The sequence below is a fragment of the Pan paniscus genome, chromosome 8, assembly GCF_029289425.2.
Source record: "Pan paniscus chromosome 8, NHGRI_mPanPan1-v2.0_pri, whole genome shotgun sequence".
Lineage (NCBI taxonomy): Eukaryota > Metazoa > Chordata > Mammalia > Primates > Hominidae > Pan > Pan paniscus.
In genome coordinates, this window is record NC_073257.2 from 83,981,230 (window position 1) to 84,007,218 (window position 25,989).

General features: G+C 47.2%; 1 protein-coding gene and 1 non-coding gene across 2 annotated transcripts in view; both read right to left on the reverse strand.

Moving 5' to 3' along the window:
* PSAP (prosaposin) overlaps positions 1-20,461 on the reverse strand; it is a 35,059-nt gene extending 14,598 nt beyond the window's left edge. The window contains exons 1-4 of the mRNA XM_008968981.3: positions 20,247-20,461; positions 3,455-3,588; positions 919-993; positions 199-324 (exon numbers count right to left, since the gene is read on the reverse strand). Of these exons, the coding sequence (XP_008967229.1) occupies positions 199-324; positions 919-993; positions 3,455-3,588; positions 20,247-20,286 (375 nt within the window). The 5' untranslated portion in view covers positions 20,287-20,461. The remainder of the gene's footprint in view (positions 1-198; positions 325-918; positions 994-3,454; positions 3,589-20,246) is intronic.
* On the reverse strand, positions 13,820-13,879 carry LOC112441065 (U7 small nuclear RNA). The gene has a single exon (XR_003029046.1). It is a non-coding gene; the product is annotated as a U7 small nuclear RNA (small nuclear RNA).
* Positions 20,462-25,989: the final 5,528 nt, after the last annotated feature.

The following is a 25,989-nucleotide window of genomic DNA, read 5'->3' on the forward strand; positions in this document are numbered from 1 at the left end:
CTAACCCCAGGGCAAGTTACATACAGAGTGGCCTGCTGTGCCAAAGGAGCTATTCTGGATGTCAAATTGTAGCAAAATGCTGTTGAGGAATTCCAGAGCTAAGAACAGACTTTCCATTTTAATCAATCTACTCTGGGCCACTGCCTCTCCTGGGCCCCAGAAGCTCCTTCAAGGAAAAGCCTATTCCCCATCACTTACCATTTCTCCTTTAATGATGTCCAGGATGACAGGGAGGTAGGAGTCCACTATCTCCTTGCACGAAGCAGACATGTTCGGTTTCGGAAGCCAGTCACAGGTCTTCTCCAAGTAAACAAGGATCTCCTCCTACGAGAGGACACCAGGGTCAGAATCACGATAGGCTTTCCTCCCTGGAAATAAATGGGCTGAAGGCAAGAGGCCCTCAATAGCTCCCAGAAAAACCAAGCCTGGAAAACAGCCAGCCCTCAGGGAAAAGGACTTGGCCATGTTACCTATGGCTCTATTAGGTCAATCAGGCAAAAGCAGACATGAGCATTCAAAATGAAAATCCCTGGACCTGCAGTCTCGCAGGCACAGGGAATTCTAAGCAGAGATGGCCAAAATGGACCTAGGTATTAGCGGCATGCAATATAACATCTCAATTAACTTTGGGTATTTAGTCCCGGGGTCAGCAAAGTAGGCCCTTCAGCTTATTTCTGTACAACCCAGAACTCAAAGAATGGTGTTTACATTCTTTTTACATTTTTAAAAAGAGACTGTGTGACAGGGACAGTATACGGCTCATATACCCTAAAATCTTTTCTCCTTGGTCCTTTGTGGAAGACATTTGCCACCCTCAGGCCTACACCATTCCTCTTTAGACACCCGGAATCACAGCTCTCTTAGGAACCAGTGCACGTGCCCGTGGCTCAAGCACCATCCCCACTCACTGCCGCTCACCTCAGTGGCATTGTCCTTCAGCATATCACCAGCTGCGGTGACAACGTCTTTGCATATGTCGCAGGGAAGGGATTTCTAAGAGAAAGAATACGAGAAATTTGTATTTGCAGGACACAAATTCACACCCCACACAGCTGGAACTCCCCATGGCCTTTTCGCTATTCTCTCTAACCAGGGATATGATCATGACTGCGCTCCTGTCACATCCTGGTTCTCCACCCTGCATGAGCAGCGCTGGGGCACGGCAGGGAGGGAAGAGGTGTGACTCACCAGAACACACTGTGATTTACAGGACACAGAACCTTTGCTCATACCCACACAGCACCCCACGTGGCACAGGTCAATTTCACATCAATGCTCACAACACCTCTGAGGAAACTGAGGCTCAGGTGAAATCAGAGTCACATCAGTATGGCAGAGAGGTGGGTGGGACAGAGAAACAAACGCCCCACCCACCTCTGAAGGCACACCCACACTGAACCGTTCACCTGCGCTTCCCCTGCCTCCCAGGCATGTTAACGAGGCAAGACCACACCAAAGCCAATCTTCTGATTGGCACCAAGGCCCCCACCTGGACCAGAGGCCATGGAAATTCTAATTGGTTCCTGCGGCCCTTGGGGAAGAATGCCCAGGCTCCCTTCTTGATGTCAACTGACTTTCCATCCATGGAGAAGAAACATGTCTGGGTGAGACTGAGGAACACCTATGAACTTAGCTGCATTTAGAGAAACCAACTTGAACCTAGTCAGGCTAATACAGTCATCCTTTGGTATCTGAGCGGGTATCAATTCCAGGACCCCCATGGACACCCAAACCCCAGGATGCTCAAGTTCCACAGACAGCCCTCAGCATTTGTGGAAACAGAGGGTCAAGGGTACTGTGCATGGAACCATATCAAGAGAGGGCCGGGCCAGGCGTGGTGGCTCACTTGGGAGGCCGAGGCGGGCAGATCACGAGGTCAGGAGTTCGAGACCAGCCTGACCAGCATGTTGAAAACCCCATCTCTACTAAAAATACAAAAATTAGACGGGCATGGTGGCGTACACCTATAATCCCAGCTACTTGGCAGGCTGAGGCAGAATTGCTTGAACCCGGGAGGCGGAGGTTGCAGTGAGCCGAGATCGTGCCACTGCACTCCAGCCTAGGCAACAGAGTGAGAGTCCATCTCAAAAAAAAAACAAAAACAAAAACAAAAACAAAAACAAAAAACAGAAGGCTGGGCCATGACAAGACCAGCCAATCAAGTTTTAAAGTCCTTACGGGACACACATTAAACCTGGAAACAGGAAGTAGTATTAAAAACAAGATTGAAGGCAAATTAGAAACCAAATCTGAAAGTAGTTTCAGGCCAGTCGTGGTAGCCCACGCCTGTAATCACAGCACTATGGGAGGCAGGAGGATGACCTTAGCCCAGGAGTTCAAGACCAGCCTGGGCAACATGGTAAAAACCCTATCTCTACAAAAAATACAAAAATTAGCCAGGCATACTGGTCCACATCTGTGGTTCCAGTACTCAGGAGGCTGAGGTGGGAGGATCGCTTGAGCCTAGGAGGTTGAGGCTGCAGTGAGCCATGATTGTGCCACTGCACTCCAGCCTAGGTGACAGAGCCAGACCCTGCCTCCAAAAAAAAGGGCAAGTATGGCCACAGAAGGCAGTTTTCCAGTGAATAATTCACAAACTGTTTCTAAAAGAATGGTGCTAAGCTTTCTTCTCTTACTGAAGGAGCAGTAGTGGCCACTGACAAGTTTTTTAGAACCCAAAGTCCACTCAGTCAAACACAGCCCATACCACACGATGGCCGGCACAGCCCCAAGTGAGCCCAGGGCAGCAGCTCTGTGTTGAGCTGGCACGGTCAGCAGAGCATCTCCTGAGAGGGCTTGGGACCGTGAGGAACACACCCATGGCTTGTCGCCTTAGACCATGCCCCACATTAATATGCTACATTTAGCATTATTTAGATGAAAAATCAGTGCTAGCTTCCTCAGTGTGGTTACAGCTGGAAATCAATTTTAAATGGCAACTGCACTCCAGGATCTCAATCAGCAGTTTGCCTGTTTGAGAGGAGTGAGGAGAGAACAAAATATGAAACAGGCAGAAAGTACCTGAAAAGCTCAGCATTTACTTTTTGGAGTGAGTGACCAAGGATAGAGCCGCGCCCATGTGCCCAGTGGTGGGAACGGGCACTGCCAACCCACTGGCCTCTTATCTAAGGTGAGAAGTGGGATCTGCACAGAGGCCCAGAGGCAGCATGGGGCAGGCACCTGGAGCCGCAGGCATGGGGGACCTCATCCTGTCTGCCACAAGAAACCAGGTAGCCTCAGGAGAGTGAAACCTTAACCTCTCTGAGCCTCCATCTCCTCTGCTGTAAAATGGGTACATTCACCAATAGGTCCTGCCTCCCACACAGAGTCACAGTGAGAAGTAAACAAAACAAGGCAAGAAAAAGTGCTCTGTCAATATGGCAGTGAGTTACAGCTGTTCTAAGGGGACCCAAGAGGAGTGCTGGGGCTGGGACTGGAGGGCAGCGGCACTCACCACTGTTGGCTTGTTCCAAACGGTCTGCAGGCAGTGCTTCACTGCCCCGCAGTCGGACGCCGTCTTCACATTCTGGCACCACACTGCCGAGCCCCTGGTGCATTCTTTCAGTCCAAGGACCGGGCCGGCTAGAGCTAAAATGAAAACCAACGTGAGGAGGTGGCCCATTTTGTAGCAAACCAGGTCGACCTGACTTATTTCCCCAGGGCTGAGGGCGACTGTCCTTGAGCTGGACTCTGCTACTCAGCCCCTCACCAAGCTGTATGGGACACCAGCCACGCAGATACACGCTTGTCCCGGTCAAGAAGCTGGCTTGTCTGTCACAGGGCTAGAAGGGACTCATGTATCTGGTTCACGTTCATCCTCTCTAACTACTTTTAAACAGTATCAGGGAGTATCAGAACTTTAACCTTAAAATGTTTCCATAAGTAACAAGGTATCATCATAACCTTAAAATGTTTCCATAAGTAACAAAAGAAACCATAGGAGAAAAGACTAACAAATTCAAATACAGGGAAGATTTTGACTTCTGTAAAATGAGTAACAACTGTAGAATGAAGGGTTTTTTTAAAAAAGAAAAACAGGCTGGGCACGGTGGCTCACGCCTATAATCCCAGCACTTTGGGAGGCCGAGGTGGGTGGATCACGACGTCAGGAGATCAAGACCATCCTGGCTAACACAGTGAAACCCCGTCTCTACTAAAAATACAAAAAAAAACAATTAGCCAGGTGTGGTGGCGGGCGCCTGTAGTTCCAGCTACTCGGGAGGCTGAGGCAGGAGAATGGCGTGAATCCGGGAGGTGGAGCTGGCAGTGAGCCTGGGTGACAGAGCGAGACTCCGTTTCAAAAAATAAATAAATAAATAAATAAAATAAAAATTAAAATTAAAAAAATTCATACCCTTATAACATAAAACAATGGCCAGCTGCCGGTGGCTCATGCCTATAATCTCAGCACTTTGAGAGGCCGAGGTGGGGTCAGTTGAGTCCAGGAGTTCAAGACCAGCCTGGGCAACATGGCAAAACCTCATCTCTACAAAAAATTAGCCGGGCATGGTGGCACGCACCTGTGATCCCAGCTACTCGAGAGACTGAGGTGGGAGGATAGCTTGAGCCCAGGAGGCAGAGGTTGTAGTGAGCCGAGATCTCACCACTGCACTCCAGCGGTGAGCTACCATACCTAGCCCTAAAAATATTTTATAAACTGCCTTGAGAGTGCCTATGTTTCTTAAAACAGGTCCTTGATTTTAGAACCAAAAAAATGGGGAAAAAAATCCTCAGATTCACATCTCACTTCTAGCCCAATTATTCAGCTAGGAAACAAGAGATTACATCGGACTACACATAGAGGATGGTGGCATGAGGGTCAAACTCCAACAGGCATCTCAGTAGGGTTGAACAAACTTTTGCTGCAATAGATACTTGACCCAAGTCTGAGACAAAAAACAAAAACAAAAACAAAAAACCACAATCACCTGAGAAACACACTTAGAACCTCAGGAATCTTGCTGTATGCTGCTTCCCTCTGTAAGCCAATTCTACATACGTGTGTAACACACATAGGAAACACGTGTTGTATAGGTCAGTACGTGTTCTTCCTCCAGGAGAGGGTAAGGAATGAACTGCTTTCTTTCATTACTACCTCCACAAGCTACTCACACAAAGACTGAGTCCCACAAAGCTCGAGCCAGATCACCTTCACCCCTTCAGACACAAGCAAATCAATTATTCATCTGCTGCCCAGGTTATAGCCTTCCCTGTCCCCTGGGAGCAAAATCACAAACACGTCCAGTTCGCAACCTCAACCAAGCTGGCCACATTCCAGAGGCTGCTGGTTTGGACTCTAGTTTCCAGGGGAAAACATGTGCCAGATGCAAATCAGTACCAAGCTCCCCAGATGGCTCACAAAAGCTTAGTTAGCCCGCAGTGTAGCCAAGCATGGCTGGCGCCAGCCTCAGTTATAAATCTCAGGGGAGCGGTGGAGGGGAGGCAGAATTGAGTCATGAGGGTAAGGGCTCTGGGGACTGTGCGGTCACAGAGACAGCACAAATAGGAACCCCAGACCTGATGACTCCCACCACACCCTAGCAGGCCCTGGGCCCCTAGGACTCTGAAAAGGACCCATGATGACACCATGATACACTGCCTAGCCCTACCTCCAAATCAAGATGAACAGGAGGCTACCAAATGAGTCTCTAGGCAGAGGAAGGCAGAGTGATACACAGGGAAGCCAGAAGAGGATGGGCTCAGACCTCAGGAGACCAGAGCCAAGACAGAGGAGTCACCACCAAAAGCAGGGGCAAGTGACCAGCACCCCCGATTCTTAAAAATGCTCATCCAGTGTAATGTCCACCCAGCTACTTTCTCCAGCCCTCTCAGCAGGGAACTAGCTACAGCTGACCAAAATCTAGAGTGTTTCCGGAACACAACTCACTCTCACAGGCCCATGTGAGAATACTTTGTAGGTTGCCTACTTCCTCTAGGAATGTGAAACAGTAATCGTTTTCCATGATGACTTTGTTACATGTTTTGGTCCGGCCAACCTGGACTGAAAATAATCTTGGGCAGCCCCTTGTATCTGAAACTGGCCCAGCTAATACAAACTGACTGTCACTTCCCAATCCATGACCTACTGAATGGCAGCAGGCCTCTTCCTCAGATCTGGAGGCAAAAAGATACGCATGGTGGAGAATTCGGTACGCCTATAAAGTCAAGTTCCAGCGTAAAACAGATTTCCGTGGACACAGGAAGTAACACGTAAATTCCAACTCCTAGAAAGTGCCTTCTTAGCAAGACAACCCCTTCTACCTCCAACCACAAGCCAAACATAAAGGTGCATGTTACAAAAACAGCCTGTGGTATGCAACGGATTCCATCTCCCAGGATGAACGACATGATGACATACGTTCATAGACTGCGTGTCCTCAAGGCAGGCACCACTGGGGAGCTCCCAGCCGCCAAGAGGTGCAAAGCCCACTCCCAGAGCAGATCTCCTAAGAGGGGATCAAACAGTGGGTCAGAACCTTTTGGGGACATGGATCCCTTTCCCAGAAACTTTATTACACACAAATTTCTCCTAGCACTTGAGGAACTTCTCAGGTCCCAGCTGTGGATTAATCATAAAGCTCTACAGGCAAGGGTGGTTTTTCTCCACACAAGCAGGTAAACAACCCAGCTGAAGGCATGGCTACCAGCTCCACTGACTGCGCAGAGCCCGAGGCCCTCATGCCAAAGAACAAATGAACAGTCATGACTTTCTTTACCCCAAAGAGCAGGAGGAACAGACATCTAAGTAATGGTGTGTGATCCCACGCATCGGTGGGAACGGGAGCAGCAAGGCAATGCTAACGGAGCCTTCCTCAAAACGAAATTGGAATTGGCACCTGCAAGACGGTGACAGAAAAGGCTGGCTACGTGGAGAGGGGGTGGGGAATTCCAGAACATTCCAAAGGAGTCCAGTTCTCTGTGGGGAAGGGAAGAAACTGTCCTGTCTTTTCAGGAGTGAAGCCAAGGGAAGTAGCAGCAGCCAGGCTGCAAAGGCAGACAGATCTCAGGTGCTTGGGGGAATGGTCTCACCTGCCCCACATACCCTAAGGTGAGGGCTCAACCCCGTGGGCGATACTGCAGGAAGCTTCAGGGATTTCTGGGAGGGACAGGACAGGCAAGCTCATGTGTGGGTCTCAACCACCCAGGCACAAGGTGGCAGAACTGAAGAGGAGGTGGGAGATACCAATGTCAGGCACCTAACTGGAAGGCGAATTCAAAAACGTCCACATGAGAAATGGAAGCAGCAAGAGCCAAGAGAGGCTAACACAGAGTCCAAGAGAACAAGATGGGCAAATGGCACTAACAGGGTTCCATGAGAAGTTGTGCAGACTCAAAGGGAAAGCAGAACAGCAAGGGCCAACAGCACCAGGAGAGACACGCCCATAAGCACCGTGAGCTGCTCAGCAGAGGCCAGGGAGGGGAGGGCCCAGGGACCCACCCAGAGAGTCCCCTGGAGGACTGGGGATGAGTGACGGGAGAAGGAATGTTTCAGAGACACGCATGGTCATCTCCAAGGAGGAGGAGAATCCCATACACCTTCCACCAGGATGTGGAGCTGGTATGAGTGGCTCCAGACCACAGATCTCTGAACAATGGGTGGAGGGAAGCAGACCACAGCTCCAGGTAAAGAATGCATTTAACATCCACCCAGGGGCATAAAAAGAGAACGGATTAGCTGGACGTGGTGGTGCACGCCTCAGTAGTCCCAGCTACCAGGGAGGCTGAGGTGGGAGGATCGATTGAGCCCAGGAGGCAGAGGTTGCACTCCAGTGCCCCAGCACCACTGCACTCCAGCCTGGGCAATAAAGCCAGAACCTGTCTCAGAAAAAAAAGAGAGAATGAGTGGCATCATTAGGTGATGACCTCACCAACAGTGGAAGCAACCAAGCAGAAACAAAATGCATAACTTATGAGCAATTCTATATAAGAGGGATCCTTTCAGTGGTGGGCTGAACTAAAAGAGCTCCGAGGAGCTCCAAGTCTTCACTCTAACAAGGCAGATAACATTTTCAGCATTTATAACTAATAAATAAACACTACCCAAAAACACTTTCTGGTGAGTTATTTCTCAAAACATGTGGCCAGCAAAGCCTTTAATCTCTATTCTCATCCTCCCACACCCTACCCGCAAATACCAGCTTCCTTCTCTGAGGCAGTATGCTGAACTCCAAAAAAGTTCTTAGAATGTTTGACCTCCTGAAGATTTCCAATTAAATGTGTCATAAAGACATGAACAGCACTCGGGGCAAATTGAGCACTTCACTTCTTAGTTCAAGGGCCTGGCGAGACAGCTTGGAACAACGGGCTCTTTTTTTTTTTCTTTTGAGACAGAGTCTTGCTCTTGTCGCCCAGGCTGGAGTGCAGTGGCACGATCTCGGCTTACTGCAGCCTCCACTTCCCGGGTTCAAGCGATTCTCCTGCCTCAGCCTCCCAACTAGCTGAGATTATAGGCGCCTGCCACCATGCCCAGCTAATTTTTGTATTTTTAGTAGAGACGGGGTTTTGCCGTGTTGGCCAGGCTGGTTTCGAACTCCTGACCTCGTGATCCGCCCACCTTGGCCTCCCAAAGTGCTAGGATTACCAGCGTGAGCCACCATGCTCGGCCCCACAATGGGACTTTTTTAAAGACATAGATTTCAGGGCCATGTGCGGTGGCTCATGCCTGTAACCCCAGTACTTTGGGAAGCTGAGGCGGGAGAATCACTTTGAGCTCACAAATCAAGACCAGCCTGGCAACATGACAAAACCCCATTTCTACAAAAAATACAAAAATTAGCTGGGTGTGGTGGCAGGTGCCTGTAATCCCAGCTACTCGGGAGGCTGAGGCAGGAGAATCGCTTGAACTCAGGAGGCAGAGGTTGTAGTGAGCTGAGATCACGCCACTGCACTCCTGCCTGGGCAACAGAGCGAGACTCCATCAAAAATAAGAAAAACAAATAAGCCATTATTATTCTATGTCTTTGTTGTTTACAGTCAAACCTAAGCCCAACTAATATACATACCTAATCAACGACCTCGCTTACAGAAAGGTCTCCCAACAAGTGTTTCCTGGCTTACCCCAGTGAGGATACCGAAAAGCCCAGTACACAACATAATCACCAAAGATTTTCTGAAGCAATCTTAAAATGACAGGACAACATTTCCTAGAATGTGATAAAACAATCAGTCTCATTATTTTAGCCATACAACATATGCTTTTCCTTTTAAATATTTTAGTAACATGCTAAGTACAATTTGAATCTAGCTACTAGAAAAAAAAAAAAAAAGAGGTAACAGAAAATGCATGCAGCCTCCCAGTGCTGACAATCAGAGCCTACATTCCACAGGGCAGCAGATCTGCTGCCTGGGTAAGGCGGCACCATGGCAACAGGCAGGTTGCTAGGAAACCAAGAGAGGATAACTCCAGGAGGAGCGGCTTCTACCGCAGGTCCCCCGCATTCAGGCATTTCTCAGAGGAATTCATGCACCTCCATCCCCTAAGAGCAGGAGATAATGCAATGCACTCAACACTAGCTACTCAAACAGCTATTGCCACAAATATCTTCTATGGCAAAGAGCACTTGTCTCTTCCTCATAGATAATCCTGCCTTTGGAAAACAGTCTGCAGAGCAGAATAAAAACACAGCTCACTGAATCATTCAGAATAGTATACGCTCAGAGGTAGTCTCCCTTGATTTGGAGGAGTTAAGGTACAAGAGTCCTCATATCACATAAGAAATCAGTGGCAATAAAGCTCTTAAGCTCACTAGGCTGACATCCCATCACCTCTGGCCTCAAAGTGTTAAGACAAAGGTCCTTTCTTTCCTGCTTCTCCTCTGCTGCTACATCCTCGCTTCTTAATTTTCCTTACAAGCCAGATGATTCCAGGGCAGGACATTATCTACACGGAGAAGGCAACAGAGTCCTCAGGGAAATTACCTTGTGAAGTAATGACTGAGGCTGGGGACAAGAATGCAATCTTCTCAGATTGTATGCAATGGAGGCTTAATTAATTTGGGGACAATTCCTAACTAGTTCATTCAAGGGTACTGTAGTCCAATAAAAACTCCTAACAAAGCTTTTCTTCCAAAGCATCAACATATCAGGTGATGATCAAAGAAGAACTTAGATCACCTTAGATAAGATTACATGGTAATCCATGACTGAAAAACTAGCCCTTGGCAGGACAATCCAGATTCCAGCCAAGTGAGCAAGTGGAGGCAGGGGTCAGAGGCGGGCTCTGCATGGCTCCCCATCCTCGGGCTCTGCATGGCTCCCCATCCTCGAGAAAGCTCCACTGCAGATCCAGCATGCTGCACCGCAGTTGGCGCAGGCACCCACACAAACTGGTGCTGGCTCCCACACTGAGCATTGCTGACCAGCTGCGTGGTCTCTGCACATTTGCAGAAGATAATCATATGCTGAAAAAGGTTTCATGCAAACCTCATTAAAGAAATTCAGTATTCTGAACTTGTCTCATCTACTGTTTACTAACTTAAAAGTTCCAGATATATGTGAGTCTACTATAAATGTCACTTTTGGCTTCCTTCAGTTAGTACTTTATAGGAATACTGCCTTCATTTGAAATCTAAAATGTTCAGACCACAGCATGGGTCACGGGAGGATATCAGACTGGCCCAGAATTCCGATTCAGTTGCTTTCACCACAGAGGGCTGTTATGAGAATTAAATGAATTAATGTTCAATAAAAAGCAGAACGGGCCAGGCACAGTGGCTCCCATCTGTAATCCCAGCACCGTGGGAGGCAGAGGCAGGCAGATCACCTAAGCCCTGGAGTTCAAGATCAGCCTGGGCAACATAGTGAAACCCCATTTCTACTAAAAATACAAAAAATGGCCAGGTGCAGTGGCTCACGCCTGTAATTCCAGCACTTTGGGAGGCTGAGGCGAGTGGATTACTTGAGGTCAGGAGTTCGAGACCAGCCTGGCCAACACAGTGAAACCTGGTCTCTACTATATATATACATATTAGCCAGGCATGGTGGCACACAACTGTGGTCCCAGCTACTCAAGAGGCTGAGGCAGGAGAATCACTTGAACCTGCAAGGCAGAGGTTGCAGTGAGCCGAGATCAAGCCACTGCACTCCGACCTGGGTGACAGAGTGAGACTCCGTCTTAAAAAAAAAAAAAAAGCAGAACATCTCCGCATGGGTTAGCTATTATAATTTCTGTAGTTTCTGCAAATCATCTAAACCAGTGGTTCTCAAAGTGTGGTCCAAAACGCCGAGCATCCCAGGGACTCTTTCAGGGGGTGAGGGCAAAATCCTCATGATAAAACCAAGACATCAGTTGCCATTTTGCTCATTCACAAAAGTCCAGTTGAGTTTCTGCGGAGGCATGTGACATGACATTGCAACAGACTGAATGCCCAAGCAGCTAATAATCCAGCCAGGTGTTAAAAGGATTGCAAAAATGTAAAACAGGCTGCTCACTAAATATTTGTCTTTTGGAAAATATTTTTTCATTAAAAATATAATACATACAATATATATATGTTAACATGTAATGGTTTATCAATATTTCAAAGCATTAATTTTTAAACACTGACAGTTTAACTTATAAGATGTTAAATATTGATAGATACAGCCCACGTAAACAAAAGCTCTTTGGGGTCCTCAATAACTAATTAGTATATAGGGATCCTGCAACCAAAAGTTTGAGAGCCTCCAAGCTAAACATCTGGAGAACAACCAACTTCTGAAACCAAAAGTGAGAGGGATAATTTCCTCAACTTATAGCTGCTTCCCTTTTCAGATTTACCTCAAATCAGAGCCACCATGAACATCTAAATTATATTAGACTCCCCTGTACCTATCACCTACATAGAACCCTCCCCAAAAGGTGTGGGAGGGGCAGGTCCCAAACTATCATCAACTATTATAAAAGTCAACACTTCATTTGCGCCCAAAGTCACTCTTAATTTCATAACTCCTAAAAACAATTTCTTAAAATTAATTTCAGAAAAATAAAAGATAATATTCTATCTAATCATGACAAAGACTCGGCACTATGAAGCAATGAAGTTTCAGGCACACTAGCCTACACTTCCACAGCTGAAGTCTACCTGGCTACACCTCCTGGCACTCATCAATGCTAAGCACCTGTTATGTGCCAAAACTGCTGCACATGCTGCAGACACAGCAAGCGATCAAGACAACACACACATCACAACGCCAGGTAGCGGTGAGTGCTACAAATAAAGCAAGGTGGGGTGGGGCAGCTATTTCAGGCAGATCAGTGGGGAACTCTGATAAGGCAACATCAAGCAGGGACCTGAATGCACAGAGAGGAAGCCCCATGGGTTACCCAGGGAGGAAGATGTTCCAGAGAGGTGGAATTCAAAATGGAAAATCTCTGAGCACCAAGAAGGAAGGGGCCAGAAGGCTGGACAGCAGGCCAGACAGAAGAGAGGGGGAGGAGCTGAGAGGTGGCCAATCACCAGGTGACGGGCGACCTTGCCGACACACTTGAGTTTTATTCCTAGTGCTATAGGAAGCCACATGGCCCACTGGTATCAATGCCTGAAAAAGAGACTTACTCGTACAGAACAGCATCCCATCACAGCTACTGAGAGAGTCATAAGTAATGTGACAAATACTGGCCAAAAGAACTTTCTCTGCGTCTTCTTCAATCTTAGTCATGATGTTTCCGCTCATGTAAATAATTTTTCAAAAGCAGTATCTGTCCAAATGTGGCCAGAATTTACAATTTTTACATTTGCAAGTCTCATTAGAATTCACCTAGCAGTTTATTAGACGTCGATGTCCATCAATAGGGATTAAAAAGACACATCCATACAATGAAATACTCAGCTGGGAAGTGGGAAGAGATTAAGGAGACCTGACAGCCAAGGGCAATGTGGCATACTGGGTTGGACCCAGGAACCAAAAAATGAGATTAGTGGAAAAACTGGTAAAAATCCAAATAAAGTTTGCAATCTAGATACTGACAGTGTCCTGATATTAATCACTTGCTTTTGGCAAATGTACCATGGTTATACAACACATTAACAGTAGGGGAAGCTGGGTGAAGGGTATACAGGAACTCAGTATACTACCTTTGTAACTTTTCTGTAAATCTAACATTATCTCAAATTTTAAAATTTAAGTACATCTATCTGTGTTAGCATGAAATTACCTCTAGGATATATTGTTTAAGAAAACAAGAAGAAATGCAAATGAAATCACTAAGTCATTTTACTCCTATCAAATTAGCAAAATTGAAAGTTTTAACAATATCAAATGTTAACAAGGGCATGCAGTAACTGGAAACTGAATACGTTATGGAATGGCAACTGCCAAGATCATTTGAGAGCACTTCTACAATTGTTAGTTACTCCACAACTCAGCAATTCTGCTCTTAGACATATGCCCTAGATAAATGTTTTCCATGTACACAAGGAGACATGTACGAGAATTTTTACAGAAGCAGGCTGTAATAGAAAAAACTAGAAATTATCTAAATGTCTATCACTAGAATAGAAATGATACAGGCCAGGCTCAGTGGCTTATGCCTCTAATCCCAGCACTTTGGGGGTCTGAGGTGGGCAGAACACCTGAGGTCAGGAGTTTGAGACCAGCCTGGCCAACATGGTGAAACCCTGTGTGTACTAAAAATACAAACGTTAGCCAGGCATGGTGGCGTGCACCCATAATCCCAGCTACTCGGGAGGCTGAGACAGGAGAATCACTTCAGTGAGCCAAGATCACACCACTGCACTCCAGCCTGGGCAACAGAGCAAGACTCTGTGTCAAAAAAAGAAATTATATAAATGGAATACTATATTGTAGTGAAAATGAAATAGATCTACATATTTTTGTAGGGGGCTTTCCAGTAAAAACCAGAAAGCCTTCTAGACAAATTCTAAAAGACATAACAGTAATCTATACATTTTCAACATAGAAAAACCTCCCTAGCAAAACAAAAAACTAACCTAACAATATACAGTGGTCCCTCCTTAACCATAGCTTCCTTTTCTACCGTTGCAGTTACCCACGGTCAAATGTGGTTTGAAAATGTATTCCCACAGTCAAATGTGGTCTGAAAATGTATCCTGAGAAAGACCACATTCACATAATTTTTATTATATATTGTTTTAATTGTTCTGTATTACTAGTTGTTGTTAATCCCTTACTGTGCCTAATTTATAAACTAAACTTTATCACAGGTATGTATGCATAAGAGAAAACATACATATATAAATAAGATTTGGTCCCACCCACAGCTTCTGGCAACCCCTGAGGGTCTTGGAACATAACCCCCAAGGATAAAGAGAAAGACTATTTATTGGATACAATATTTGCAAAATGTTTAAAATATCCAAAACAATACTCTATACACACTGCTGAAGCTTCCAGTCACATGTATGGAAGGAAAAAGACCTAACGGGGAGGAAAAACAAGTCCAGGAAGGTGGCTCTCTACGGGGGCAGCTGGGTTATCAGGTTCCATTTCTTAACCTGGGTGTTGCGTACACATGTTTATGATAATCACTTTTCCACTTTTCAAATGTTTCACAATTTAAGGAGCAACGAACAAAACAGTCAGTAGAATATACTACTATTTGTGTTAAAAAGAAAAAAGGCAGAAGGAACTCACACATGGGATGTACCTCTGCAAGCTTCTAAGGGAGCTGCTACCAGGCTGTTTGGGGAGGGCCTGGGGACAGCAGTGGCAGGGACAAACCTTGTACTCTATACTCCATTCTACTGACTGACCTGGCTTCCCACGTCCATCTATTATCTACTCTAAACAGCTCGCCTCCATTTACGAATGGGGAAACCGAACTAGGGGGCTGGAACAGACAACCTCAGGTCCAGGGTTAGTGACAACAGATCTAGACCCAAGCATTCGGGTTACCAGGAACCAGCTCTGATCTGCTGGGCTGCTCTGATGTCAAGATCATCCAGCAGCTAAACCTAGTTTGGCTACCTAGAGTATGAACTGCCTGCCAACTCCCTCCTAACTGCTGTCTACCTACCCTGGCTTGTTTTCCTGACTCACTAATTATACCCAGCATGTATGTTTTTAATAAGTCAATTTAATTTTGTTAAAGTCACAACATCCTTTGAAATTAAAGACGCCAAAGGAAATCACAAAATCAAGGGCAGAAAATAGGCCGCTGTGCTGTTGGGGACAAAGATATTGACAATACATTACTTTTATTAGTGGTACAGCAACAAACAATACTAACTAAGCCCTCTTCTGTATTAACCTAATTTATTAAAGCTAAACAGCAACCCAGTGAAATAGATGATTAATGCCACTTTACAAATGATGAAATACGGGAGAGTTTAAGCAACTTGCCCAAGGTCGTACAGCTACTGTCAGCAATGAGATAATGTGAAACTTACACTCCACATTATCATCTTGTCCCAACATACAAAATTACAAATGCCACAAAGTTATTTTTTGGAACTTCATGTAATAAAAAATAAAGCAATTAGTACTTTTGCAACAGCCAAAATCTTCATCCCAATCACTGTATTTATCATCATTGTTTTAAAGCCTTTAAAAAAAAAAAAAAAAAAAAGCCAGGTGCGGCGACTCACGCCTGTAATCCCAACACTTTGGGAGGCCGAGGCAGACAGATCACTTGAGGTCAGGAGTTTGAGACCAGCCTGGCTAACATGGCAAAACCCTTTCTCTACTAAAAATACAAAAATTAGCCAGGCATGGTGGCAGGTGCCTGTAATCCCAGCTATCAGCTACCTGGGAGGCTGAGGTATGAGAATCACTTAAACCCAGGAGGTGGAGGTTGCAGTGAGCTGAGATGGTGCCACTGCACTCCAGCCTGGGCAACAGAGTAAGACCCTGTCTCAAAAAAAAAAAAAAAAAAAAAAAAGGCAAGCAGGGCAATGTAATTCTAATTAGTACTCTCTTTCATTGATCTGAAGAATATCCAGACCCTCCTTCCTGGTGGCAGAACCAAAAAGGAGCCAGAAAGCAAGGCTTACAGCCTGGTAGCCAGTAACCTAGAATCTCTGCTAGAAGCTGCCTCCAAAGCTGCCATGCACACCTGTCTAAGTGGCTTTGGTCTTGGCCTTGAGAACTTCCTAAGCACGCCTCATTAGGTGCTGTTCCCAGCCAGCAACACCCCGCCCTACCCTTCCACTTCCCCACAGCTGCCTGGACATCCCATGGTCTCACTCACCAAGAAAATGGAAGACCAAGTTCTCCTTTCCCTCATCTACAAAACGCCACACCAATCAATCCAACACACTTCAACTCTCATAGTTTGTTCTCAAAACAACCTGTCAGGGCCGGGTGCGGTGGCTCACACCTGTAATCCCAGCACTTTGGGAGGCCGAGGCAGGCGGATTACTTGAGGTCAGGAGTTCAAGACCAGCCTGGCCAACATGGTGAAACCCCATCTCTACTAAAATACAAAAAATTACCTCCCATTTACCCGAGTGTTCAGGGAAGAGGGTCCTTTGGTCAACTAAATATTGTGGTTAACCATAAGCCCATATATACCAGAGGTGGATTTTATAGGCATGGTGGTGGGCACCTATAATCCTAGCTACTCAGGAGGCAGAGGCGGGAAAATCGCTTGAACCCGGGAGGCGGAAGTGGCAGTGAGCCGAGATCGCGCCACTGCACACCAGCCTGGGGACAGAGCAAGACTCCGTCTCAATAACAACCTGTCAGGCTTTTCCCTTTCGGATGCCTCTCTCTCACAAGAGAGAGCTGCTCTCCTTTCTCCTTTCTTCTGCCTATTAAACTTTCTGCCCCCCCCCCAAAAAAAAAGAAACAAAACAACCTGTCAAATGTACTTCAAGGACTTGACAAATCACTGATTTGTTAAAACAAAACCTTCTTTCTTCAGGAATTATACTCTTATTTTCACAGAATAAAACTGATTTACTATTAATAAACAGGAGATTTATCCAAAATCCCTGACAGGCCAAGACCTGAAGTTCCTACTGATATTCAGCAGGCCAGGCTATAAATTCACATGTTATTGAAAGAATATATATAACACCTTCTAGCATCCCCAGAAAACATAACTGTCTTAGCGTGGTGTAGACAACATTCAGCGGGCTAGCCACCACACAGCTGACAGCTATCAGGGCATCTAAGCTTCAGGGAGCACCTGCCACATCCCAGGCACCATCCCTCATGCCTTACACCTAGCTGATGAACACGCTCCTTTTTCCACCAGAGGACTCACCTAACAGCAATACCCTCCATGATCCCATTTGTAAAAGATCGAAACTGCAGCCTTCACATCTATGGTGTTCAAAGGTTAACAATGTTTCCTTCGGGGCAAGTGGGACAGGGCAGTGAATGGGTGAACAGGGGCCTCTGGATGCTACTGCACTGCTCCCCAACCTCGGGGGCTGCTCACTTTGTGGTAATTCATCAAGTTGTCTACTTAATCATCCATGTATGTAACTTACACTAAGTTTTTAAAAGTTAAGAGGTCCATGTGGACAGAGGGATATGGAAAAAGCGAGCACTGTGGAGTCTTGGGTTCTGGTCCTGGCATCCCCAGTAAATGGTCTATGATTTGGGAGAGTCACCTCTGGGCACCTCCAGGTCTTCATTCCTTACAAAGGGGTCAGATTAGATGCTCTCCAATTCTCTCACGGTGCCATGGCTTTGCTTTCGCTTTTAGGTGGGGAAAAAGGAGGGGCAGCTGGATGGGCAGAAAAGTAACTCAAAAGCAAGTGTCTCTACCACCAGGACATCACTGAAACACAAAATACAAAGCCCATCCCGATTCAGGGTGGCATTCTGTACTACGACAGTGTCACGAAGAAAGTTCTAAGTGCCTCTCGGGCAGCAGACAATGGCTGCAGTCACCAGGCACTTTCACTAACAAAACTCATTATCATGTCTAGAAATTTTAGGAGTAACATTTTCACAATATCACAAAGCGGCCAGAGCTGTGAAGGCCAGGGAGCATTCAAACACTGTTATCAGCACTGACTTTGGCCTAATCCTAAAGGTGGGACAGCAAAGTTAAACCAAGGCCATTACAATACCTCCCATTTACCCGAGTGTTCACGGAAGAGGGTCCCTTGGTTAACTAAATATTGTGGTTAACCGTAAGCCCATATATACCAGAGGTGGATTTTATATTTCCCGAGACACGATTAAGTCCCTTTTGGGTGATGTGAATGAATCAGAACTCTTAAGGGTCTTGTGAGGAGTGACTCAACGTCAACAAGAACAATGGATAATGTAAAAAGAAAGAAAAAAAATTGCCCTGAATCAGTATAAAAAATTTAGAGACCAGCATTAGTTTATTATACAGACCATGGAATAACTGCAGTATAAGCTTGAGTATAAAATCAAAATGATTTTTTTATAAGCAGATCATCTTTCATTGTGTACAAGTAAAACAAATTTAAGAGCTTCGTATAGGGTCAAGATACATTCTTGAGAGCTGCTGAAAGCTAACTCATTTCTTTGGTTTTGCATCAACCCTGTCATCCACTTTGTTACTTTTTATTAAAATTTGGGTAGCTAGGTTAAAAATGGCAGCCAGCCCTTAAATTACATATAGTTACTAAAAAACAGAAATTGTGGTGGGGGCTGGGTGCGGTGTCTCACGCCTGTAATCCCAGAACTTTGGGAGGCTGAGGCGGGAGAATGGCTTGAACCCGGAAGGCGGAGGTTGCAGTTAGCCAAGACTACGCCATTGCACCACTCCGGCCTGGGCAACAACAGCGAAACTCCGTCTCAAAAAACAAACAAACAAACAAACAAACAAAAACGGCCAATAGTGTGCAAGACTTTCTTTTCTCTTTTTCTTTTTTTCACAGGTGGGGTCTTGCTATGTTGCCCAGGCTGGTCTCCAACTCCTAGGCTCAAGCGATCCTCCCACCTCGGTGTCCCAATGTGCTGGGATTACAGGCATAAGCCACCGCACCCAGATGCAAGACATTTCAAAGCAAGTGAAATGAGGACCCCATGGCAAAATAACTGGACCACAAAACCCTATATCGCCTTCAATACCTATGAGAATTAAGCTCTGATTTTTTTTAGCTTGCCCAAATTCCTATCTAAGGGGTGTAGGAATCATACCCTACAAACCATAAATTCTCATCAGATGGGTTTTATTTGACCCCATATATCATGACTTACTTTCCAATCTGACTCTGGCATAACATTTTATAAGACAAGGAAAAAAAAATCAAAATATCTAACCCCAAAATATATTTCCTTGCCATACCTTGAAATTGCCCTGCAAAGTCTCTTGTGGGAAAAATCCACATTCTATAGAGAATCCCCTTTCCCCTATGTTTTCCTTCCTTCCTCTCCAGATCCAGGAGATAATCAACTAAGAGCCAGTCACCCTTTCATTTCCATAGAAACATTTTACAACGTGCTCGCTCTCTTAGTCGGCTACCTGAGAGCTTCCTCTGCACAATAAAACTTGGTCTCCACAATCCTTTATCTTAACTTGAATACTTTCTTTCTATTGATTCCAGGTTTTCAGATAAACTCAACCAATTATCAACTAGAAAATGTTTAAATTTACCTATGGCCTGGAAGCCCCCCGCCGCTTTGAGTTGTTTCGCCTTTCTGAACCAAACCAACGTATTTCTTAAATGTATTTGATTGATGTCTCGTGCCTCCCGAAAATATGTAAAACCCAGCTGTATCCCAACCACCTTAGGCACATATTCTCAGGACCTCCTGAGGGCTGTGTCACGGGCCATGGTCACTCATATTTGGCTCAGAATAAATCTCAAAATATTTTTACAGAGTTTGACTCGTTTTGTCAACACCTAGAATCCAGAGTAAATACATATGCAAACGTCAATATAGATGATACACATGTGCTTCCTGCAGCTTCGCTACCCTTACAAACAGGCAACTGAAGCCAACGGCCGAAGTGTCCTGTGGGACGGGGCTCCAGCCCACCTCGATCACGTGCGCCCAGCACAGGCACAACACAGCTGCCCAAAGGGTCACCCTACAAGACTCACCCACCCCCACAGTGGGAAGCGCAGCCTGAGGGAAGGCCTCGGGGCCCCAGCCGCGCAGGAACCCACTCGAGCCCCGAAGGAGATGCTGCCCAGGGCCTGGGCCGTCCTCCCGGGGGCATTTTCGCAGCCCGCCTCCCGCAGCCCCCAGCCGCCCAGAGAAAGCCAGCGAACGCGCCTGCGCAGTGCGCGCGCCCCCTTGCCAACTAGGGCAGGGGGAGCAGAGGGGCCAGGCCCGGCACAGCCCATTCTGGGGCAGATGGACGCTGCGAGGCACCTCCTCCCCAGGATGAGGGTCCCAGGACTTACCCGCGCCCAGGAGGCTGGCCAGGAGGAAGAGGGCGTACATAGCGCCGTCTGACTCCGCAGTCTGCAATGCGGAGCGTCAGCTGATCCCCCGCAGATATAAATCTGCCCTGCCCCAAAGCCGTCCAGAGCGCAGGCGCTAACCCCGCCCCATCCGGGCCTGCCCGAGCTCAACAGCGCCCTGACTCAGCGCCTCTGAGGGCGCCTGCGCGAAGGGGAGGCCAATAGGAGGGGGCAATGGGAGGGGCGAAAGGAAGGGCTATGGGGAGGAGTGAGGAAGAACTTGGAGAAAGGGAAGGGAAAGGTCATAAAAGAAAAACCCTACTAATTGAATAGGTCAGAGATTATATATGTAAAATACCTTTTAAATCTCCACATTGTTGGCCGGCCGCGGTGGCTGACGCCTGTAATCCCAACACTTGGGAGGCCGAGGCGGGCGGAGGGTTCAAGACTAGCCTGGGCAACGTGGTGAAACCCCATCTCTACAAAAAAAAAAAATACAAAAAAATTAGCCCATTGTAGTAGCGGGTTTCACATAGAATAGCTTGGGGTTTCACATAGAATAAGTAGTCGTGTAACAGGGTACAGGGCTCAGTCCTGGCCAGGGGCACGTGGGGGCAGGTGGTGGCACCTGGTCAAAGGCAAGTCTGGGCTGGGCATGCTGGCTCACTCCTGTAATCCCAACACTTTGGGAGGCCGAGGCGGGCGGATCATGAGGTCAGGAGTTCAAGACCAGCCTGGCCAATATGGTGAAACCCTGTATCTACTAAAAATACAAAAATTAGTCAGGCGTGGTGGCGCTCGCCTGTGGTTCCAGCTACTTCAGGAGGCAGAGGCAGGAAAATTGCTTAAACCCGGGAGGTGGAGGTTGCTGTGAGTCAAGATCGCACTACTGCACTGCAGCCTGGACCACAGAGCGAGAGAGATTCCCATCACCAAAAAAAAAAAAAACAAAAAACTTTTAAGCCTCACATTGTGGTACCGTTAAAGATGTAATACCATTCCTCACCATCATAAGAGATCATAAGAGTCACAACCAACACTCCTGTAACGAGACAGCCTAAGAGAAAAGCATAACAAACTTATGTAATCAACGTTTTATGTGACATGGAAGCCTTCAGAAATTAAGACCCAAAGACCCTCTGCCTGTGGCTGCCCCTGCCAGGACCTGAACAGAGAATGATGATGACCCTCTCCAGAAGGATAAGAACCTGCCAACCGCAAGGCAGGGAAAGGAGGGGAATCTTAGTCCCTTAGGGCAGGCACTTAGAGGTCATTTACCTGTAGGGACATTGAGCCTAGGAGAGGGCAAGACGTTTATCCAAGGTCACACAACAGGTAGAGATAGAACCTGGCCCGAAGCCAGGTTTCCTGACCCAGGAAGGGCAAACCTACAGTTCCTCCAACTTCCTCCAATCTGCAATCCGCTCTGGAGAACAACCCCAGGGACTAAGGCCTCAGAACCTTCAGTTCTGCTCCCCTGCAATCTCCCTAAGTGCCCCCAGCCCCCACCACAGCTCTGACTTCCTCTGGGGAGCCAGATGGGGAAGTGTGCCCCATGCACCACAGTGGGCCATGTGAGGCAGCTGAGTGAGTTGGGACAAGATGTGGTCTCAACTGGACGCCTCACAGGTCGGCCTCAGTGGCCAGATGGAGACTTCGTGGCTGCTCCACCTTTGGGCTTCCCAAGGCCAGGCAGAAGCGTGGGGCAGACCACACAACAACTGGTTAAAAGCAAGGGAGCTGGCCGGGCGCGGTGGCTTACGCCTGTAATCCCAGCACTTTGGGAGGCCGAGGCGGGCGGATCACGAGGTCAGGAGATCGAGACCATCCTGGCTAACAGGGTGAAACCCCGTCTCTACTAAAAATACAAAAAATTAGCTGCACGCTGTGGCGGGCACCTGTAGTCCCAGCTACTCAGGAGGCTGAGGCAGGAGAATGGCGTGAACCCGGGAGGCGGAGCTTGCAGTGAGCCGAGATCGTGCCACTGCACTCCAGCCTGTGCGAGAGTGAGACTCCGTCTCAAAAAAAAAAAAAAAAAAAAAAAAAGCAAGGAAGCTGGGGCTCTAGGACAAATCCCCCATCCTTCAGCTCCTTGCAGATGGAGGAGCAAAGCATCCCAGTGCTCCATGCAGAGGTTACAGGACCCCAAGCCAAAAGGACGCTCAGAGACCTCAGATCATCCCCTCTCATCTTATAGAGCTACTGACATCTCAGGGCTGGTTAACAACAGAGCCTGAACCAGGACTTGTTTTTTTGTTTTGTTTTGTTTTGTTTTGTTTTGTTTTGTTTTTTGTTTGGAGATGGAGGCTCACTCTATCACCCAGGCTGGAGTGCAATGGTGCGATCTCAGCTCACTGCCACTTCTACCTCCCAGGTTCAAGCAATTCTCCTGCCTCAGCCTCCAGAGTAGCTGGGATAACAGGTGCACGCCACCACACCTGGCTAGTTTTTTTGTATTTTTTGGTAGAGACAGGATTTCACCATGTTGGCCAGGCTGGTCTCAAACTCTGACCTGAAGTGATCTGCCTGCCTTGGCCTCCCAAAGTGCTGGGATTACAGGTGTGAGCCACCACACCCCGCCTTTTTTTTTTTTTTTAAATATTCCTCCTTCATACCTAGAGGAATATGTCAGTGTTTTTGAGAGAAACTTTTGCTGCCTTTCATCTCCTCACCTGTAACTCAACAGTAATATGCTGCTTCATCCGCCTCGTCCTGAACCCCATGAGGACAGAATTTTAACAAAGAATATAAAAGCAATAAGTAGATTATTATTAATTTTTTTACCTTGTCAGTAGACGCTTAAATCCTCTTAAAAAAAAAAAAAAAAAAAACCTTCTGAACCATCTGCGTGTAGGCAACAAGAGCTGTGAAGCTCCTCAAACCCTCTGGCTCTCTTATGCCTTTCCTAGCTATGTACCCTCAGGGAAATACTCCAGAAGTGAAGGAATATTTTGTCCGAAGTGTTCACAGAAGGGCCCTTTAGAAACATGGAAGCTGGAAAGATCCCAAGTGCTGAACAATGAAGAGATGACTGTGGAAACTGGCTGGACAGAGCAACGGTACTGAAGCAGCTTTGAAACAGGAGGAGGAGGGAGCAAGGGCTAGGCTGCAGCAAGTCTTCCAGGAACGTGGGTCCCAAGAAACATGGGCAGAGTGAGAGGCCAAACCCCATCTGCTAGTAAGCCCTGCTGCTGACTTCCGAGAGAGGATGGCAGAACTGGTGGAGAGCTTCCAGATCCTGGATCCCATCAGGCGCAGTGGCTCACGCCTGTAATCCCAGCAATTTGGGAGGTCGAGGCGGGCAGACCACTTGAGGTCAGGAGATCGAGACCAGCCTGGCCAACATGGTGAAACCCCGTCTCTACTAAAAATACAAAAATTAGCTGGGTGTATTGGCATGCGCCTGTAATCCTAGCTACCTGGGAGGCTAAGGTATGAGAATCACTTGAACCCAGGAGGCAGAGGTTGCAGTGAGCTGAGATCGCACCATTGCACTGTAGCCTGGATGACAGAGCGAGACTCTTTCAAAAAAAAAAAAACCCCAAAAACAAACAAAAAAAGATCCTGCAGCCTGCCGCACCCCAAAGAGAGGATGCACGGGCAGCCATGGCCCTCCACCCTGTCCCTCTCCCTCCCACAAGTGCAGGATTTCAGCCAGGAGGGGAACAGAGAATTGGAAGTAGGGGGGAAATTCTGACTTTGGATTAACTCATCTTGCATTATTTCACTCATGGAAATGTCCACATTGCAATTTTTAAAAAACAAAATTAATATAGGAAATTTTAAAAGAGAAAAGAAAATCCCTTCCACTACCACCCTCTGGGAGCTCAAGTCTTCAAGGAACTGAAAAGATATTTTTCCTTAGAAATGTGAGCCACGCTTAAGGTTTCTCAATGGCCTTCCAGTTCTGGATCTCAGTTCTGCATGAGGCCCCAATTTTCGTGTCTGAGATCTCTTGAAATCCCCACCTGTCAGACCCTTTTAATAATTTTCCAGCCGGGCATGGTGGCTCATGCCTGTAATCCCAGCACTTTGGGAAGCCAAGGTGAGAGGATCACTTGAGCCCAGGAGTTGGACACTATCCTGGGCAACATGACGAAACCCTGTCTTTACAAAAAAATGCAAAAATTAGCCAGGTGTGGCGACACAGGTCTGTGATCCCAGCTACTCCAGAGGCTATGGGACGGGAGGACGGCTTGAGCCCAAGAGGTTGAGGCTGCAGTGGTGCACCTCTGCTTGTCAGCCGGGGCAACGGAGCAAGACCCCATCTCAAATAATAATAATGATGTTCCCTGTGGCCCCAGATGGCCTCCATCTGTTACTTTTTCTACAACTGAAAGTTCCGGCCAAGACAGCCAAGGAGATAAGACATATCTACCATTGTGGCCCAGCCCACCTGCTTGGCCCCAAGGCTCCACTCCAGTGCCCTAAACAGCAACCCTGGAGCCCCCTAATGCCCTGGAAGCCTCCCTTGACCCCTCACCCTGTCTCAAACAATGACAGGTTCTCTCCCTCCAGCATCTTCCTACTCGAGACCTCTGGCCTTCAGACCCTCTAGCCTGCACTTGTCCTTGTGCCTGGAATGAGACCTCAGGTGTCACTCAAGGCAGGCTCAGGCTGTCCCAGGGACACCTCTCCCATCACCCACCAATTCCCAACCTCTGACTTCTCCTCCTATACCCCCACCTCCCCTGGACTGATGGAGCACTCAACAGTGCAGCCAAGCTCACCAAGCCCTCTGTGCTTCTCAGCACCTATTTAGCCTCCCCTGTGGCAGAGTCTGCTACACCCTCTAATATCATTCACCCCCTTCTCCTTGATTTGATAGTTACTAATGAGACCCCTTATTTCTAGCAGGGCACATGGCCACCTAAAATAAAAGCTACACATTCCAACCTCCCTTGCAGCCACGGGACTTCATTGTGGCCAATGAGATTTAAAAAAACAAGTGCCCAATTTGTGACTTCTAGGTACTGCTTTTTAAAGGAAGGCATATATCCAGTGCAAATATTCAAATATTTAACAACTAGTACTGCCAGGACACTGGCCATAGTGCTGGGGGAATGTCCTAGAAGGCCCCAACTGAGCCAGGCTGCTGTCTTGGAGGGGTGGATGGTTCCTGGGGATGACCCGGCAGCGGGGGTGGGCAGCAGGAGGCTAGCAGGTGTTACCAACTGGTACGAAGTCCTTCATAATTTATTTATTTTTATCTTATTTTATTTTTATTTATTTATTTATTTTTATTTTGAGATGGAGTCTTGCTCTGTTGCTCAGACTGGAGTGCAGTGGTGCCATCTTGGCTCACTGCAACCTCTGCCTCCTGGGTTCAAGCAATTCTCCTGCCTCAGCCTCCTGAGTAGCTGGGACTACAGACCTGCGCCACTATGCCCAGCTAATTTTTGTGTTTTTAGTAGAGATGGTGTTTCACCATGTTGGCCAGGCTGGTGTTGAACTCCTGACCTCAGGTGATCTGCCCACCTCGGCCTCCCAAAGTGCTGGATTACACCAACCCTGCTCTTTATAATTTAATTACTGGTACAGTTCTACTGATATGTATCAGCTAAATATCAGCCCTGGCTACAATCTCCTTTCTTCGGCCCGCTGCCTGGATTGCAGACATAATGGCAGGAGCTCAAGCATCCGTTCTGGACCATGAGGTAGAAGCCTCTTTAAGGATGACAAAGCAACAAGAGAGGAGCCTGCCTCCCTGATGATTGTACTTGCTCTAGGCTGTCCCTTGCGG